This window comes from Sceloporus occidentalis, unplaced genomic scaffold (assembly GCF_023333645.1).
Source record: "Sceloporus occidentalis isolate IW3139 unplaced genomic scaffold, rSceOcc1.0.p SCAF_5, whole genome shotgun sequence".
NCBI classification, from domain to species: domain Eukaryota; kingdom Metazoa; phylum Chordata; class Lepidosauria; order Squamata; family Phrynosomatidae; genus Sceloporus; species Sceloporus occidentalis.
Window position 1 is genome coordinate 81,066,528 of NW_028316985.1, and position 20,430 is coordinate 81,086,957.

The 20,430-nt window shown below is 39.9% G+C and overlaps 1 protein-coding gene across 1 annotated transcript in view; it reads right to left on the reverse strand.

The window, feature by feature from the left end:
• The window catches only part of SLC2A13 (solute carrier family 2 member 13), a 143,492-nt gene that overhangs the window by 107,287 nt on the left and 15,775 nt on the right, over positions 1-20,430 (reverse strand). Inside the window, exons 2-3 of the mRNA XM_089524497.1 lie at positions 10,092-10,251; positions 6,502-6,710 (exon numbers count right to left, since the gene is read on the reverse strand). Of these exons, the coding sequence (XP_089380623.1) occupies positions 6,502-6,710; positions 10,092-10,251 (369 nt within the window). The remainder of the gene's footprint in view (positions 1-6,501; positions 6,711-10,091; positions 10,252-20,430) is intronic.

The following is a 20,430-nucleotide window of genomic DNA, read 5'->3' on the forward strand; positions in this document are numbered from 1 at the left end:
TTTAGCCAGTTAAACAACCACAATTGCTAGTATTAGTAGTAATTGATTAATCTCCTAGTTTCTAGCAGTTAACATGATCAACTTAATTTTCAGACTTAATATTCCGAATTCTGCCCCCCATACTATTTCCCTAAAACACAGCAAAATGACAAAAATGGAATACCTTTATTATAGTACACAGTTGTCACACATTACTCTCTTTCAGTCCTCCTTCCCACCAGTCAGTTGCTGGGATGCTGACATGAACCATGCTTTCTCAATCAGAACTAAATTGGTCATCTCTGACCACTGGCCATTTTGGTTGACACTGATGGAAACAGATTCCAATAACATTAGAAGGGCCATAGATTTCCTACTCCTGATCTAAACAGGTAACAGTACTGACAGAATCTTGAAAGAAAAACAGAGAATAGCAAAGAGCTAGTTTATGGTGGAATCACTTTAAACCTTAAGTAGGTTTGGGCGATTTTAAACTGTCATTTATGGCATTAGTGTAAAAAAAGAAAAGGGGCAGGTAGCACCAATAATTTCTAATACAGTGAAGATGGATGTTTTTTATTATTGACAGATAATAAAACAGAAATAGTCAAGGAATTTCCATACCTTGGATCAACCACTGATCAAAGTGGAGACTGCAGTCAAGAAATTAGAAGACTAGAACTGGGAAAGGCAGCTATGAAAAACTAGCCAAGATCCTAAAACGCAAAGACATACCACCAACTACTAAAGTTATGATTGTCCAAACCATTGTATCCCCCATCACCACGTACAGATGTGAGAGCTGGACAGTAAAGAGAGCAGAAAGAAAGAAAATCAACTCATGTGAGATGTGGTGCTGGAGAGTGCTGAGGATACCATGAACAGCCAAAAAGACAAACAAATGGGTCTTTGAACAGATCAAGCATGAACTGTCCTAAAGATGACTGAACTGAGTTTGTCATAGTCTGGACACACTATGAGTAGGAAAGACTCATTAGAAAAGGCAATTATGCCAGCAAAAGTGGAAAGCAGGTGAAAGAGAGGAAGATCACATGCTAAATGGTTAGAGTCAATCAAAGAGGGTATAGGCCTGGGCCTATACGACCTGAGCAGAGAGATGGAGGATAGAGGGTCTTGGAGATGTCTCAGGCACAGGGTCAAGGTTGACTAGAGAACAGTTAACAACAACAACAAAACTCCAATATCATCTGTCACAAGTGCAGAACTATAAACCAACGTTTATATCTTGGCATCATTCCTGGGAACCCAGCACACCAAAATCCTTTGCTAACAAAAACAAGCAGCAGCCTGAAAGGTCACTAATTAGTGCACTAATATTGGAGTTGATGACTATAGAAGTTAATAAGCAGTAAGAAGTTACTCCTGATAAGTTGGTGTAGAATTAGGTGTGACTAATTAAAAACTAAAACTGGAATGCTGAACCAACACATTTAGGTACTAAACAGCAAAGATCAGCCATAATATATCACTTCTACATCAACCTTTCTTTGTAGACATTTCACATTCAATAAATAAAAGTGAGATTTATTCCTTATTAAGAAAAATCCTATAATTCATTTTTATTTTTAACTGCTTAGTTGTTCTGTAATAGCAGAGGATATCATTTTGCTCAAATGATATAGCTTTTATCCATTGGCCAAAATCAATCATCACACAATTTACATATGAAATACCTGCTATGCAAGACATGAAATATTTGCTATGCAATACAGCAGCTTCAAATAAGTTTATTTTTAATGGATATTAAATCTATTTAAATGCTCAAGTCTGTAAATAATGATGATAATACAGACACCCCTTGTCATTCTGGCTTTGACACTCGAGGTTTCGATTATTCACAAGGTCAAGGCTGCCTCGCTCGCTTGAACGCATGTACGCACTCCTCCTCCATTCCCCTGGGGAGTGAAAAAGCCCAGGAGGGAGCAGTTGGGAAGGATGTGTGCCCTTTTTTCAGAACACAGAGCTGCCACTTTCCCCAGGCAGCTCTCTACCTTGGGAAGGGGTTTGGGGAAAACAATCTCCCACCCTTTTCCAGGATGGAGAGCTGCCCCTTTTCCCAAGCAGCTCCTTTGCCTTGGGAAGGAGTTTGGGGGGGAATAAACCCCCACTCTTTTCCAGGATAGGGAGTTGCCTGGGGAAAGACAGCTTTCTTACTTTAGGAAGGGGTTTGGGGAAAGCAAATGTGTCCTCCTTCCTGCCATTCCAAGGCTTCAGAGAGCTCTCTGGAGCTCCCTGAAGCCTTAGAAGGGAAGGAGGGAGCCCTGAATGCATGCTCTCCTGCCTTTCCAGCACCTCAGAGAGCTTGCTAGAGTTGTTTGAGGCTTCGGGAGGGAGATAGGGGCACTCCCGCGCACTCTGCTTTCACACACTCCCTTGCTTTATTCGTGAATGTTGACTTTCACAGGAGTCTTTTGCCCCTAACCCCTTGTAAATGCCATTGGTCAACTGTAATGATAATCACACTCTCCCCTGTCAAACTAACTGAACCCTTAAACCTTATTAGCAATTCTAATATAATTCCATTAAATTAAAATATGGAATTGAGTATAAGAGTTCCATATTCGTTAATTGGGGGGGAAACTCCAAAAGAGAGATACAAAGTATGCTGTGTAGGTTGGAACAACAGGGGTGGGGCAAAATGTAAGCTAAGCTTTATTTATACATTTCATTTATACTTCCTATGAATCATGTAATAAAGGCACCATTAAAATCTTACAAATGAAGCAAAGTGAGGTGTTCTGTTTGAGCCTCCTGTTGGGAATTCTTGTCTGCAGGGATCTGAGTGTAGTGAGTTAGAGGCCAAACTGTCACTAGGCAAATGGATTTTGGAGTTCTTGTTTGCATTATGGCTAAATGTTAGCAGCTGTGCATATATACAGATGAGGTTAATTTATAGTAGTAACATTGTCAGATACAGTACATTTTCCTTTGCATTAGCTTGCCAGTATGAGTTCGGGGGGAAATATGAAGGCTAGGAACAGACTGAAGGAATGAAATCCCTCTGTTATTAACCTGCTTGCACAGTTCTCATAGATATGGGAGGAGGAGATCAGTCTTTCTTGTGTTGATTTTTTCCCCTTCTGCACTATATAATCCTTATGAGTTCATCTTCCATTGGCCCCACTAGGGTCCTGGGGTGCACACCAGCCCAGGGGCTTCTTATTTAGCCAGCCATGGGGAACTGGATTGTCAGTTAGGGATATGCTGTACAGAATTAGTTGTTTAAGTGCCCAGTTCTACCTAGAGATGTAAAATTTCTGGAAATTTTGAAGCCATGGGAGGGGGGGGACTAGAGTTTTTCCCAGTTTTTTCAGAAAAAAATGAAATTTTCAGAAAAACTGGAAAAATGCAGCATTGGCACTTTTTACAGATTGAAAGTCACTCTGTTACTTTAGGATAGTGGTCCCCAAATTGTGCTCTTTGAGAGATTTTGGACTTCAGCTCCCAGAAGCCTCATCCACGTTAGCCAATAGTCTGGGATTCTGGGGACCACTGCTTTTGTTTTGGGGACCACTGCTATAGGAATGTAAAATATGAATATGTACAACTGAATTTGTCATAAAAATTATCACAATTGGCATATTAAAATACAGTGTATTCAAACAGATGGGTTTTTTTATTTGTAACAAATGGAGTAATAATCTCCTGAAGTTTGGTTTTGCTAGTTAATGTGGAGCAGGGAAAAAACACAGAAGAAATCAACATTAGTAACAAAAATATTTATATTGCCTCTCCACAGTATCAAATAGACAGAAAGTACCCATGCCCATAAAAATAACTGAGAAGGCTGTGTGTGAGGAAGGGAGGAGGGACTAAGATTTAATGAATAGGCATGAAATTTAATCAGACTTGTTTTCTGAGCTATAGTTATCAGTATCAGTTTCTCTCTCTGCTTCATTATGTTTGTTATCATCACAGTTATCATGGATTTCTGAAAACCAAAGGTATGCCCAGATTGAAATAAGTTTCTCTACCCTTTCATCTGTTATTTTATTTCTTGATTTAGTGTCAGTGCTCCCAAACATAGACCAGATTCTTTCATATACTGCGGAAGATGCAGGAATCTGAAAAAGGTAAGAGGAGTCAGAGGCTGCATTGTGCAAAGACCTTGCAACCATGTTGCAGGAGGGATGTGTTTGGCAGAACCAAACAGATAGTTTTCTTCTCTTGTGACAATAGCAGTTACCCCTACAGAAAGAAATGCATCTTGCTCCTATTCGTCAATAGGAGAAGAGCGGGATATGCTTCAGTGACACTTCAGAAGTGCAACCGGCTATCCAACCTCTGCGCTTCTGAAGCGTTTGGACAACAATTCCAGCGTGGTAAATGCCTCGTCTAATAATCCCCTAGGTTTGTCTTCACGCAGTGCACAGAAATGCACTCAGTGCTTCTCCTCACTTAGTGCACAGAATTAGAATAATCTGATACTGTACATAGTTTTTAGAAATGATTTCAAGAATATATGAGCACCTTGTTTTAAAGATATTGTTCATCATGCTTAAATAAAATATTCCATAATTGATTTTCTTCCTTTTTTCAATTTTTTCAATTTTTCGGAATAAAACAAAAAAGGCTTGGACTGGACTCTGGACTACTCCTTGGCATATTCTCCTGCTGTGCTACCCTCAGTAGAGTTGAGCAAGACAGGTTTCAGGAAAAAAACAGGGGGATGGGTTTTTCTTCTTCTGAATTTCTCTAGTTTTTTCCCAGGCCTTCCCATCTCTAGTTCTATCATTGGCTGTGACGGCTGTGATGCTAGATTCCATCAGCAAAAGGCCTGCAAAGTTTCTCTGCTATATACCATCTGTTTCAATATTTACTATAAATAAAGCTTATCTTAGAGCAGTAATGTGTTCAGCATCAAATGAACTCTTGGAAGGGCCTGAAACTACAGCCACTTCCATAACAGAACACTACCCTTTGGCTTATGGACAAGCAACCATTGACAGAAAGCATCTCTCCCACCTCTGGCAACTACACAGCTAAGTGAAAGAAGGATAAACAAACAGCTGAAGCTGTAATTCTGCTAAGCTTCAGACATATTCCTATGAGAAAAACTATGGAATGCTTTAACAACCACAGCATCACTTATCTTGTAGAATGAAGAGGAAAGGTTACCCTGCCCATGGACAGACTTCATTAAAGTTCCCTGATGAAGGCCCTCCTATGAAGGGGAGGTAAGTGGGGAGATGGCTGTGTGAGGGTCTGGCAGAGGATGTTTGCATTTGTGTGTATGTGATGGGGAGGAGAACAGAACCTACAGCCCCACCCCATAGCTGGCCCTTGCCATGTGCTAAACACCTAGACCCATTGCTCATTGTCACATGCCACTCATGAGCAAAAATGTTGCCTATCCTGTTCTAGAAAGACTGGTAGAATGGGAAATAAGGCATATGAAAACACCGGTATTTTGACAAGAGAACTATTTCCACCATAATATATTTGGTAGCCTTATGCCATGGGAGAATTCCTAAACTAACAAAATGGAAAATGAGACTGGTTTGGGAGACAGAATTTAGTGTTCAGGATGTTTTTGCCTTTTGTTATATTCTATGTTAATTGAACAAATCATTTTATCCAAGCAAATGCTCAGCAGAACCTAGAAAGCATATCACAACAGTCGAAAAGTTAATATGATTCCAACAGTGACAAAGCACAAAAATCTTAGATAAAACTTATGATCTGCAGGTTTACCTATACCCTTAACTTTTTAAAATACTAAAACCACATGTTTGAACTCCATCTGTTGGAAAGTATTTTCATGATCAGCTATGAAAATATATTAAACTACTTACAGACCCAGTTCAACTGCAAATTGTTATTGCATTTTATGACCAAAGGGATTAAAAAAAAAGCTGAAAGCCCTGAAATAACACCTTTTTATTTGTTAAACTACTTCAATGCAAATTTCTGTTTTTTGGTATCAGTATTATCGTGTGTGTGTGTGTGTGTGTGTGTGTTATACTCTGCTGTAACAAACACTCTGAAGCGAGTCTTTTCAATTACCAGTACTAGGAGTGTAATATTAACCAATCAAACTATGCTTCCAGATTACACAGCCAGAAGAGTGGTGTAGTGCTTACAGAAGGGGGCAGTAGAAGGGATAAAACTACTTAATTGGATTGTTTGGAAAGCAAGATACAGATATGTCAAGTGTTCTGTCCAAAATTAAAAGAGTGATCATTTTACTTATAATTAGGGCATCTAACAAAACCACAAATTATTATTTTAAAAAAACAACCTTATAATCTTTTCAGTACTATTTCTGCTATTTGTGATCCTTTTGAGGTAGTTTCCAATGTCCAAGATCCTTCTCTTCTGGATTTTATAGTTTTACTTGTAAGCAGACACGCAGAAGACGGAGATAGCTCTTTTAAGATGCACCTTGGACATCTACTTTTCAATTTAATATATGATAAAGCATTTTGTTAAAATGCTGCTACAAAGGAACAGCCATTTACAATAAATATGCAAATAAAGCAATAAAAACTCATAGACTACCTGCACCAACTTCTTTTTCTTCCTCCTCTATATTGTTCTTGATACTATCATATTCTTCATCTATTGTCTGATTTCCCCGCATCCGAGACAGAATTCGACGTGCCTTTTGAGTCTGCCCTTTCTGAATAAGCCAGCGGGGACTTTCAGGAAGAAAAAGGAAGCCAAGAAACTGTATTACAGCTGGAATTGCTGAGAGGCCCAGCATATACCTAGGGAAGGAAGCCAACAAAAGTTTCTCTTTAATGCAGATTTATCAAAATTCTTTTCATAGACAACAGCAATGGTTTAAAGTATTAGCCACTTTCTGAATATGCTGTGTTTTCTCTCCAAATAATGGAGATTGCTATATCAGTGAATTCCAGGAAATCTTGAAAACATTTTCAAATATTCCTGCAGACATACTTTTTACAAGTTTATTACTTTCACAGATAAGGCAAACCCAAATTGATCCAAAATAAAAATATTGTGATCCAGACTGATTTTAGATCATTCAAATGCCATCAACCCTCAGCAAGTGTAGATGCCAGCCTTGTCCAGTTGGTTTGAGGACTTACTGTATGTTGCTCACAGCTAAAACAAGAAACTGTAGGTATATTCATAGGCATATTTCTTTGAATTATGGGAAAGAGATTTAATGAAATCCACACTTCCTGTTCTCCCACACACACTAGTGAAATCATTAAAGGCTAGAAAATAAAATACCACCAAAGTTTGGTTCTCTCTGCAACCATAACTCTGGGACTGTCACAAAAAAGCAAAAGAAAGAAAGGCACTTCAGCATACTAATTTGTCTTAGTCTTAAAAAAGGAAAAAGACCACAACAGCTCAATCACAACTTGCTGTTCAATGAATTGTAATTACTATTCAAAGTATTTAAGATTTTCTTATTATTGAAACACTATCATGCATGATGGAATTCACGATACAGTTTTCCCCTTTAGAAGACATCTTAGGTATGGAGACAACAGGCAGATTAGAACCTGGGCACTAAACAATGGGAGCGAAGCCAAGAAAAGGTGAGGGCTGCTCTCAGGAGTGAGTATATAAGCAGAAAAGGCAATTTTGAAAGGGATTGGTGTTCATTGTGCCCTGAGGGGTGAAGAGCCATTGAGGAACAGCTAGGAAGGGTTTTAGGTACCAGGAAAAGGACAAAGAGTGTCCTGAATTATATTGTTATAGTGTCTTGTGGGAGACATAGTGTTTGGTGACTAGTGGAGTCACAGGTAATGAGAAGGGTTATAAGATACAAAAGTTTAATAAAGGATCTGTGAGAACTCAGTCTGTAAGAGTGGTTGGTTGCTGCCTTTCCCTAAAACTAGACTTCCTCCCTGGGAGAAAGCCCAGCCGGGGAGAGGCTAGGAAGGACGATTAATTGCCCTGCAACATCTCGCTAACTAGACTTTCTCCTCAGGAGAAAGTCCAGCGGAGAGAGGTTGGGAAAGGCAGCTGATCGCCCTGCAGCCTGTCCCCAGCTGGGCTCCCTCCTGACGTCTAATCCTCAACTTAGGGACGGATCATACCAAAATCCATAATTTTAGCCCTAAAAGTTGACCTCAACTTATATACAAGGTAAACTTATAGTTGAGTATATACAGTATTTATGCACCCTATCCATTGTGAACACCATCCGCTGAAAGAGATACTGTATTCAGCTTGACTTCTAAATAAATTTATTACTTTGTTTCAACAAGCAGCTGTCTGAAGTGATTTCAGAAACACATTAAAAACACTACCAACATTAAGAAAAGTCTTATAGGTTTGGGACACATTAGATAGAGTAAAGTTGGTGTCAAAGAATAGTTAGTATCAAGCTGGGGGGGGGGGGGATTTGAAACCCAGAGTTCTGGCATCTAAAGAGAGTTATAGTGCAGGAGACACTTAAGAGAGTCCCTGGTTCGAGCCTTGCAGTGAAGAATTGGTGGGATAGTGGCCATCACCTTCACATAATTGGTGGCAGCGGTGGGATCAAAAAGACCCATTGGACTGCTATTTGTGAAAGTCGTTGGGTGGGTGAGTCTCATCATGACATTAGGGATTTCAGATTATCTATTAAAAGGTAAAAATGCTGCAAAAACCAAGGATTTCTAACGGGAAGGTTGTTATGCTTTTCATTTGGACTTCTGCTATATCATGTAAATACAGATGTGAAAATATCTCACTTGGGTTTGTGCAAGCCACATCTGTATTTCCCCCATTTTTTTGTAACAGGTAGTGAAATTCTCTGTATTTGTCTGACACTGAAATTCACTCAAACTCTTGTTCAGAAATTTTTCCTAATTTGCACATTTGTGCATGCAATTTAACTAATTTAGGTGATCTCCCTCATTAACTGAAGCATATTTCTGTGCATTTAGTTTGCATTTTAAATAGATGTATTGTTTTAAAAGAGAGTCAGCATGATATAGTGGTTTGAGCATTGGGTGTAAATCTGGAGATCAGGGTTCAAATCCCTGCTCAGCCATGGAAACTCACCTGGGCAAGTTACACTCTCTGCCTCAGAGGATGGCAAAGGCAAACCCCTCTGAAGAAATTTTGCCATGAAAAACCCATGACAAGTTTGCCTTAGGGCTGTCTTAAGTTGAAAACTTGAAAGCACTACAACTAATTGTTTTACATTCACTGTATTTTGAGGAATGCCCCAGCAGCCTCACAAATATTGTAACAGGCTTGCCATCCAGAGATTTTAGCATCCGTGGATGCCCCCGTCCCACTGTCCCTAGTGACAGTGGGTGCATACAGCCATGGCAGCACAGCCACATGTATGGCGCAGCATCATTAAAAACCACAGGTCTTGAGGTCCCAACATTTTTGGCATCCAGGGGGTACCCAGAATGGACCCCCACAGATATGAAGGGCCAACTATACTTCCATTGAAACTGTCAAGTCTAATGAAATATCTTTGCATCCCTAAACATAAGACAAATTGTCCTCAGAGCGCAAACAGTCCTCTTCACCAAAAGACCCAAATGATGCCAACTTAAAAAAAAAAAAGCATGAAGGAATTTAATGAAATTTGTGTGCACAGAAACAGCCATTCAAAAATACATGTTTTTTTGGATCACATATACTAGGTAACATACTCCAAATTAGTTTTTAAAAGGTCTTTCAAGAGTTAAAACAGTTATTGTCACTAACAGAAGACTTTAACTAGATTTAAGTGCACAGAAAGGAGACCACACATAATGGCAGCACCTCTTACAGGTCCTTCTCTATTTACATGCAGAACACCCAAGAGATTTTATTATCTACTTGGCTCAGTCCATTCATATTTTAGTTGGGACTTCTCTACCAATTGTTTATTGACAAGTTTCAGAGCCAGTGGAAATGGGGGGGGGGGGGGGAGAAAATTTTCAAGAATGTAAAGCGAAATAACCAATTTACAAGTGTATACATAGACCTTTTGCACACTGAATTTTAAAATATAACCACTGTCATGGAGGACTGCACCACCCTTGGTAGCTTTCTTCCTTTTTACGATTGTTCAAAGGGAACACTAGAATTTCACACTTACGAATACAAATAATCCTGCAAATAATGTCATTTATATGTGTGCATATGTATTAAATAAAAGAGAGAATTATTGCACCAACCTCCATCCATCTTTTGGAAGATAACTGAAGGCTCCATCTACAACACTTGCAAAGAACTGTCCTCCTGTGATGAAGAGTGTATTTATAGTTACTAATCTGCCTCTTAAGTGGGGTGGAGCAACTTCTGCAATGTATACTGGAACGGTCATAGAAGCAATACCTGGGGGGAAAAGGAATTAAGGTGAGAATCAGAATGAATCTGTTTGTAGAAACAGCATGTTTTTTCATATAATGATAGTTATCTCCAATCAAAGCATAGAAAGAGGGGGAAACTTTTGAGTATTATGGTGGGTAATCAAACTGGAGAACGTGCTGGTGATATTTAAAAGTATGTAGATTTACAGCTAATCTGAAATAAGCAGAGTCCAATCAGTGTAAAACTTCTGAAAATCAAGTGACTATAAATGGATAGTTATCACACAAGCAGAAATACTGGAAATTGAAGTTGTGATATTTAGGACTATCGTATATACTTGACTATAAGTCAAAAAATTATGCCCAAAAACTGACCCTTAAATCTGAGGTCAACTTATATTTGTGTCAGTACAGTAATTTACTGAGAAAGGTCCTAAAGACCTAAAAAAAACCCAGCCCCAATGCCCCAATCTCCCTGTCTCAGCATTGCTTTCTAAAAAAAGCTGCCGATGCAGGTGTGTGTATGTGTTTGGTGATTCCCTTCTTAATCCAATGTTAGAACCTTCTCTCCCCATCCTCCTCCTGCAGATCTCTCTGACCACCAAACACCCTATTTCCCTCCACTTTCTTCACTTCCCAATCCAATGTTAAAACCTCCTCTTCCCATCCTCCACCTCCTCTGGATTTCCTCTGACCACCAAACACCCCATTTCCCTTCAGTTCCTTCCTTCTCAATCCGATGTTAAAACCTTCTCCTCCCCTACGTTTTACCCTTGACTTATCCACAGGTCATATCAAAATCCATGATTTTGGCCCTAAAACCTTCTCTCGACTTATATATGAGGTGGACTCGTACCCAAGTGTATATGGTAGTATTTGTTTCAGTGGGGGTATTTCTATCCTACACTTTACACTAGTAGCAAGACAACTAGCAGAACACCACATACAAAAGAACAACATCAACAAGAAAAGACCAAAAAACTGCAGGCTTTTACGTTTTTAAAAATTCACATTGGCACATATATTCTACCATTTAGTTCTACAAACTAAATACTTTATTAACATATGCACCTTACATCACCTGATATTTCATGTACATGGGGGGAGAGACTAATGTCAGCCATGAGTACAGTATTCAGCGACCTGTTTTAACTGTATACCTTCACCAATAATTAACTATAAGACAAACAGGTCTCCAAAGCACTTTCATTATTCAAAAGAATTTAAGAGCTGGCATCTCATCAGATTTTCAAACCAAGTGACAAAAAACAAACAAACAAAAAAGCAGCAAACTAGCTGGTTTATATGGCTGTATTCATATACTGAGTCTTTTCCAACTTGCGTCTCAAACCACAACTAGTACTTAAATTAATCTCTGCCTGCTTTCAACATTATTAAGACCATTATAAGCAGAGAACCTAAATTATTCTTTGAAAAAAAATAACTCAAGTGAGATCTGATACTGCAAGCCATCCCTTTTGGCAACCAAAGTTTAAAAAAAAACCCACTCTGTTTTGGCCTGTCATTATTCCGAAAAGCACACATTGCTTAGCTTGGATTTTAAAAACCTTACAGCACTATTAGACAAAGTTCTCACAGACACGACAACAATAACTAAAATAACCAGTGTTTTGAAAATATTACAGCAATTATAATAACACATAATACCTAATACTTCTACATGTTGACATACAGATTCCTAATTACTGAAGCGGCTCCATGCACATCCCAGTGATATTCGTATACAAGCTAACACCAACTGTTCAGAATATGTGTTTCCATGTATATACTTTTCTGAATGTTCACCTGGGTTATGGGAAAATAGACAACAAAACTCTATTCTAAATTAACTGAATTCAATAAATACTTTGGCAGTGTTTCTCCTAGTTTTTAAAGTTTTATCTACTGGTCCAGCAATGTGACATAAAAGCTAAGTAAACTTTTACCTTCTTTGTAAGTAATATCTTACACCTACTTTACAAGTAATAGCTTCTTTGAGTGGCTAGAAATCTCACTGCGTACTGGAATTCAAAATGTGATATTTTGAGAGTGCCAAAATATGATGGCATCCTGTCCCTCTTGGGGGCATTTATTTTGTACACTTATACTCTAATGTGCAATAGGTATTACCTCCAAAAGAAGAAGGGAAAGGCAAACATAGGACCAGCTCCTCACAATGTAACTATCTGTTTTAGGAACTTCAACAATTTTAATAATTTTCATACAATATAGATTTATTTTAAAATATTCATTAATGCAAAAATGAGACATATAAAAATGACAGAGGGCAGAATCAGACTGATTTGTTCACCTACAGTCTGCCCACGCCATATGCGGGCTAGCCATCTGGTGGACAAAATGGTGCAGGTGCCGCAGTAGCACATGCGCCGCTGTGCACAGGAGTGCACTACCATAGCAATCCATAGAATTCCAGCATAGGTGTTTTTTCCCATACGCAGGGGGGTCCAAAACAGATCCCCTGCATATAGGAAGGGCCCACTGTATAAACCCTGCAATGGTTTACTCAAAGGTAAGTTTTCTGTTGTTGTTGTTAAGTGCCTTCACATTGTTTCTGACTTATGGTGACCCTAAGGCTAACCAATCACAGGGCTTTTGGAGCTGAGAGTGTGTGGGTCACCCAAGGTCACCTAGTGGGTTTCCATGGCCAAATGGAGAACAGAACCATGACCTCCAGAGATAGCCCAACAATACACTGTACTGCTTCGTTCATAAAGCAGGGAGATAAACTGCATCCATCCAGATGTTATTAGTTGGACTACAAATCCAAGTATTCATCACTATTTCCTATTCTGGCTAGGGAGGCTGGGAGTTGCAGGCATGTTAAGTCTCCTAGTTTCTTGTTCCCTATGCACCCAAGGAATAATGACATGAGGTAAGTAACATGCTTCAGTCATGTGTCAGAGATGACTGGTGTACTTAAAAATTCAGTAGTTATCCTAGGAAATTAAAGTGTTAAAGCCAATCTGAAGTTTAGGAACCAGATACATTTGCCAGTAAGATAGAGACATGATCATTTTTTAAGGATAATAAAGGTTAAACCTTTAATATTTGCCAATTTTAGCAAGTTTCAGATTTGCAGGTTAAACATGCTTTATCAGGAAATACAAGAACTGTGTCATTTATCTGTCATATCCATTAAAGGTCTACACGAGAGTGAATGAAACATATATCCACAAACTCATGTTTCAGTCACTAAAAGATGTGAAAATAAATGACAGGTCACTGCAAAGTAGCCCTCCCCTTCACCTGCATAAAATGAACCCATTAGTGTCATATAAATCAGTACGGTATTAATTTATCTAAATGACACTAAAGTTACCAGAAAAATTATCCCAATGTTCCACAAGAGGGTGTTTTAAATTACACTTTAAATTACATCCATCTCTGTAGATGGCCACTCAGTCTTAAGCTGAATCTGGATAAAAACAGAGATCCTGGTGTTTCAGCCTACCTGCAAAGTACACTTGTCTCTCCATATTCGCTAGGGTTAGAGGCACAAGACCCCCGTGAATATGGAAAAACCGGAAATAACAAAAACACCTTGTTTTTACCTGAGAGGACACCTCTCTAGAAATCTCTAGGTCCTCCAGTGCAACTCTGTGGTCAACATCTGACAGACACTGACCCTAGAACTGCATTGGAGGAGCTACAAATACCTAGTATAGTATTCTCTCCAGGAATCTCTAGGTCTTTCAGTGCATCTTTTAGTTAAATTTGACCACAGAGTTGCACTGGAGGACTTAGATATTCCTAGAGAGAACATTCCTAGAGGGAGTCATCAGGCAGACCCAGCAACATCTTGGACTGCCTGAAGGAAGAGGCCCCTCCCTCCTCAACTGTCACCTCGGCCTCAGAGGGAGTCATCAGGCAGACCAGCAACATCTTGGACTGCCTGAAGGAAGAGGCCCCTCCCTCCTCAACTGTCATCTCGGCCTCAGAGGGAGCCATCAGGCAGACCAGCAACATCAGGGACTGTCTGAAGGAAGAGGCCCCTCCCTCCTCAACTGTCATCTCGGCCTCAGAGGGAGCCATCAGGCAGACCCAGCAACATCAAGGTCTGCCTGGAGGAAGAGGCCCCTCCCTCTTCAACTGTCATCTCGGCCTCAGAGGGAGCCATCAGGCAGACCCAGCAACATCAAGGTCTGCCTGAAGGAAGAGGCCCCTCCCTCTTCAACTGTCATCTCGGCCTCAGAGGGAGCCATCAGGCAGACCCAGCAACATCAGGGACTGCCTGAAGGAAGAGGCCCCTCCCTCCTCAACTGTCATCTCGGCCTCAGAGGGAGCCATCAGGCAGACCCAGCAACATCAGGGACTGCCTGAAGGAAGAGGCCCCTCCCTCCTCAACTGTCATCTCGGCCTCAGAGGGAGCCATCAGGCAGACCCAGCAACATCAGGGACTGCCTGAAGGAAGAGGCCCCTCCCTCCTCAACTGTCATCTTGGCCTCAGAGGGAGCCATCAGGCAGACCCAGCAACATCAGGGACTGCCTGAAGGAAGAGGCCCCTCCCTCCTCAACTGTCATCTCGGCCTCAGAGGGAGCCATCAGGCAGACCCAGCAACATCAGGGACTGCCTGAAGGAAGAGGCCCCTCCCTCCTCAACTGTCATCTCGGCCTCAGAGGGAGCCATCAGGCAGACCAGCAACATCAGGGACTGTCTGAAGGAAGAGGCCCCTCCCTCCTCAACTGTCATCTCGGCCTCAGAGGGAGCCATCAGGCAGACCCAACAACATCAGGGACTGCCTGAAGGAAGAGGCCCCTCCCTCCTCAACTGTCATCTCGGCCTCAGAGGGAGCCATCAGGCAGACCAGCAACATCTTAGACTGCCTGAAGGATGAGACTTCTCCCTCCTTTAACTGTATTTTTATTGTATTAACGATTTTACTGTACACCGCTATGATCATCGCGGAATAGCGGTCTATAAATAAAACATATTATTATTATTATTATTATTATTATTATTATTATTATATTAATCAAATCCGTGAATAATCAAATCCGCAAATATCAAATTCGCAAATATGGAGGGATGACTGTAGTTGCATTTTCATGCCCTTCATTCTTTTTACAGGGTTACAAACTGGCCTGTCTCCATTGCTAGAAACTTTGGAGTCCGATTGTTTGTCCCTATGCCCTTTTGTTGGGGCAACTGCTAAGGCATATAACTTCCATCTTTTGAACATCTGTAGGTTTTTGACTATTGAGACTGCCCATTTGCTTGCCCAGGCCTTGGTTATTTCATACCTGGACTACTGTAATAACCTATTGACAGGCTTGCCCTCCTGCTCTCTTACTCCTCTTGTTTTAATCCAGAACAATGCTATCTGGGTTGTCTTAAATTTCCCCCAAATAATGACGTCTCTTCCGCTTGCAGATCCCTCCACTTGCTATCAGTTCAGGCTAGGGTTCATTATGTTTCTAGTATTTAAGGCCCTGCACTTTAACCTCCCCCAGTGTTTGGCAGCTCTGCTAGCATGATATGTACCAGCTAGAAATTTAAGATCTGCAGAAAAAGGATTATCAGCACTTCCACCAACATGTATGTCTATGTCAAGGCTGCAAGCCTTTCAAGATCTGGCTCCACATTTGTGGAACAGTCTTCCTTTGCAAGGATCTTCCCCGCTTTTGTAAAGGGTTAAAGACCTTCCTCCTTGATTTGCTGGATTTAGTTGCTGAGCATGCCTAAGGTGGTCAAGATGGGTAGCGACTGATGAGGGTTTTATTTGTTTTTGTTTTTAGCATATTATTTTAGTATTTTAGCATTTTATAGTGTTGTTTTTTATTGTTCATTTTTGATTGTATATGTTCTAGTGTATCATTCTTTGATGAAAGGAGTGTTATAAATAAATATTATTACACTTTGACATTATCTGATATTTAGTCTTTTGTTAGACTAAATAAATATAGTATCTGTGGGCGAGTGGATCAGCTTCATTATTTAGAAGCAACCTGAAAAAAATCAGTGCATGAACCAGGGTCAATGTTTTTCAGCAGAACATTTTCCACTTTAGAATTGTTTCATAAAATCCATAATTACAATGAAAGTCAGACTGGATAACCGAACTGGATATTAACCAAGATGAAAAGCTCTTTTTTCCCCAGGTGACTATTCATAAAAAAATTATATGTGCTCATAGTTCTTCAGGCACATAAAAGTTAGCAAGTCAACTTTCAGTGCTTCCATATTGTTAAGATGATATAATGTGTAGGAAGAATATGTTACAAACATTTTAATGAACTAAAATCCTGTATTTTAAAATCCTATATAAATTCTATAGTCTTTCTGAATTAGCTTTGTCGTTACAATTAGCAAAATATCAGTGGCTCCATAAAGATGTAAAGTCATCATATTCCAGACAAGGGAGAAAATTTTGAAACATTTTACCTTTCTATGGAAAATTTTCCACACTACACATGCATACTCACATATTTGTCCATACATGTGCAGTTAATCATGCATAAACACAGTCTCAAACTGGATTATTTCTGCAGTGTATTTTGGACCTTAGTGAGTAAAGGTACCACAGTTATATCAGAGTAAAGTGAAAGTAAGGGTTGCTATTAAGACAGAGCAGGCATAGCTCTCTTTAATTTAATAAAAAATTATGTTCTTTCAGAACTAGTCATTTTTTGTTAAATATAAGGGCATATCTACTGTACATTGTTAAAAATATTCCAATAAAATGATTTTCATATGCTACAAAACTTTTAAATGTGTTTGAATTTGAGATTTAAATCAAATTTGCTAAATCAAATAGCATTATTTAGAGTACTGGAAAATTTTCTAGAGGTTCTACCTTTTTCAGAAAACAGACATTACCCCCATTTTCTTTACACTATACCTGGCTGGATTAAGATCATTGACATATAGATAGAGGAAAATGGGACCAAAAAGAGTTTAGCAGATCCAAGACCATAACCAGGACAAATATTCTTGCTGGATATTATTAAAGATCTATATTTTAAATAAATGTTTAGTTTTAGGTGTGTTGCTTCATCTCCTTCAATTCCTGGTTGCCAAACTCTCCCTTCTGTCTGTGTCATATGGAATGAATAAATCCTCATCCTTTTTGCTACCTACCAGCAGAAATGTCAGTTAGCACTCTGGTATTGTCATCACCAGCATGACAGTTTGAGATAAAATTCACTGATCAACTGAGGTATCTAGAAGAAGTGTGAAAGAAGCAGCAGCTATACTTCTTCAGCTATGCGGATGGGGGGGGGGGGTGTACAACCTTATGTACTGTTAGAATTCAAAGCCCTAGAAATGTTAGTCTGGAAAATCAGAAAGCAGAGATCTTATAGCACCTTTGAGACTAACTGGATGAGCAAAGTTGGTAGCACGAGCTACCCATGCATCGGTGGGAGTGGACTCGAATCTACGTAACCTCTCTCTTTCAATTAGTCTCAAATGTGCTACAGGATCCCTTTGCATACTTGCATACTGTTAGGTCCGTTATTTCAGTGGAAGGGTTAAGCATGCACCAAAGTCTTTCCTCTTCATTCATGGCATGTGATTTAACTCTGGCGCTTGACTGGCCCTTGTACTTCTACTTAACCTATGGGTAATCTGCTTGTCATATTTGGTATTACAGTTGGCCCTCCACATTTGCAGTTTTGACTTTTGCAGACTTATTATTTGCGGATTTGATTAATTTGTTATCTCTAGCAATCTCTAGGTCCTCCAGTGCAACTTGCCAGAAGTTGACCATAGAACTGCACTGGAGAACCTAGAAGTTCCTAGAGAAAACACGTCTCTAGGCATTTGTGGGTCCTCCAGCATTATTCTGTGATCAACAGATGCTGACCACAGAGTTGCACTAGAGGACCTGGAGATTCCTATAAAGGTGTCCTCTCAGGTAAAAAAAAAGTGTTTTATTTGCCATTTTTCCACTTTCATGGGGGTCCTTCACTCCTAACCCCAGAGAACATGGAGAGATCATTGTAGTATTCAAAGAGATAACCATGTTAGGCTATTTTAGCATAAAAAGATAGAATGTCAGGAATGTTGAAGTGCTTTCCAACTGATTTTGAGGTATACACATATTTTGTCAGTTTATCTCCTGGCATACCGACTGTCCTGTTTACACTCTATGTGGAATAACAAGACACCCTCTATGCAAGAGGATAAATGGGCACCATCTGACAATAAATAAAATAACAATAAATAAATAAAACTTTAATTTATATCCCGCTTTTTGTAACCACAATCAAAGCGGCGTACAACCTTTAAAAAATACAATATATACAATAAAGCTGGTTTTATTACAATATTTGAATTTATTTATTTATTCCATTATTCTATCCTATTATTATTATTTGTATGCTGCCTTTCTTCCAATGTGGAACCCAAGGCAGCTCATGGGAGGAAAAGGAGGGGAGTGAAGTTGATCACTCCCATCCTTATCCTGTCCTTATCGCATTGTGCTTATCCCATCCTCTCCCATCAGTGAAGTGGAATGGCCTCGTCACTTTCTATTAGTGGAAATTTCCATTAATACAAAGTGATGGGCCGTTCCACTTCACTAACGGAAGAAGGGCAGAATAAGCACAATGTCATCTGATAATCTCTGCGCAATTGCACAATAAGGATGGGAGCGCCTCTCCTTTTCCTCATGTGATAATCTCCAAAACTAAAATGAGAATAACGAAAAACCTGACTATAAAAATTAGAACAATTTAAAATCATTCAAATCAATCTTTATTACAATCTACGAATAATGTGGCCATGGAAACCCACTGGTTGATGCTGGGCAAATCACACTTACTCTTTCTCGGAGAAGGGCAAAGGCAACCCCCACCTGGACAAATCTTGCCATGAAAACCACAATAGGTTTGCCTTAGAGTCACCATAAGTCAGAAATGACTTGAAGGAACACAACAATGACTAGCACTATAAAAAGGAGGAGCATAAAAAGTTCATTTTTAATGGTTTAAGCACTTTAAACTTTTTCATTCTAAAACATAAAAATAGAGCACATCCATCTCATGAAAAGGCTCCCTGCAAGCAGTTACTCATTAAAACCCTATCTGAAAAAGCTGGCTGACAAAAGAAGAGCAGAAAAGGGCTCATTCTTGAATCCCATGGAAGGGAAGTCCAAAAGGTGGGCGAAGCTCATGGCCAGTACCAGAAATGAAATGCTAGTCAGTGAAGCTGTTTCAACAAGGGACTTACATGCTTCCTGTGACTGCTCAGTGGGGATCCCACACCTGGTGTCACCCGGTGCAGGGGGTGGGACTACTGGGGGTGGGACTTCCGGGCAGGACTTCTGGGGCTGGGAAAATGACTTTGCAGACAGGGGGAAGGGAAAAACAGCTGAGTCCAGGAGTACAACGGGGGGGAGGGGGGAGGATAACTCCATCCAGCACAGGTTGACTCCCTTTTCCTTGAACTGCCTTTTGACTGACCAGGAGCACCTCTGTCTTGTTTGAATTACATTTTAATGTGTTTGCCCTCATCCAGTCCAATAACAGACACTGATTCAGTATGAAACAGCTTTCTTGGAACTGGATGGGAAGGAGTAATAGAATTGGGTGTCAACAGCATATTGGTGACATCAAACCCCAAACTCTAGATAACCTCTCTCAGCAGTTTCCTATATATTTCAAACAGCGTATTGAGTTGAGCCCTGAGGGACTTCACAGGCCAACAGCCTGGGTGCCAACCAGAAATTTCTCAGCACCACCTTCTGAGTTTGCCCCTCCAGAAAAGGCCAGAATCACTTTAAAAAAACAACCAGTGTCCCCAAGTCCCATCTCAGAGAGGTGTCCCAGAAGGATGCCAAGGTTGATAGTTATCAAAAGCCACTGTGAGGTCCAGCAAAACCAACTGCCCCATCCAGTTGCCTGCATAGCTCATCCACCAAGGTGACCAAAGGGGTCTCCATTTTTGTTTAGTCCTGCACTCATACCAATGCACTAAACAAAAGACTTTATTCCACTAAATTTTAAATTGATGTTTATCACCATACGTGTTTTTAACAGTTGCAAAAAAGATAAGCCCAACGTATCTGTCTGAAAAAGAACGGTTAAAAATTCAATAAGGATTTCAGTGCATTGCTTATTATTCAGATTATAGCCCATTCCATTCAAATAGGGATTAAAATACTGTAAACCCAAGTTGAGAAGTCATACAAGTGTGTGCTAATGATTAATTTCAGTGAAGATGAATAAAATAATCTTTGTT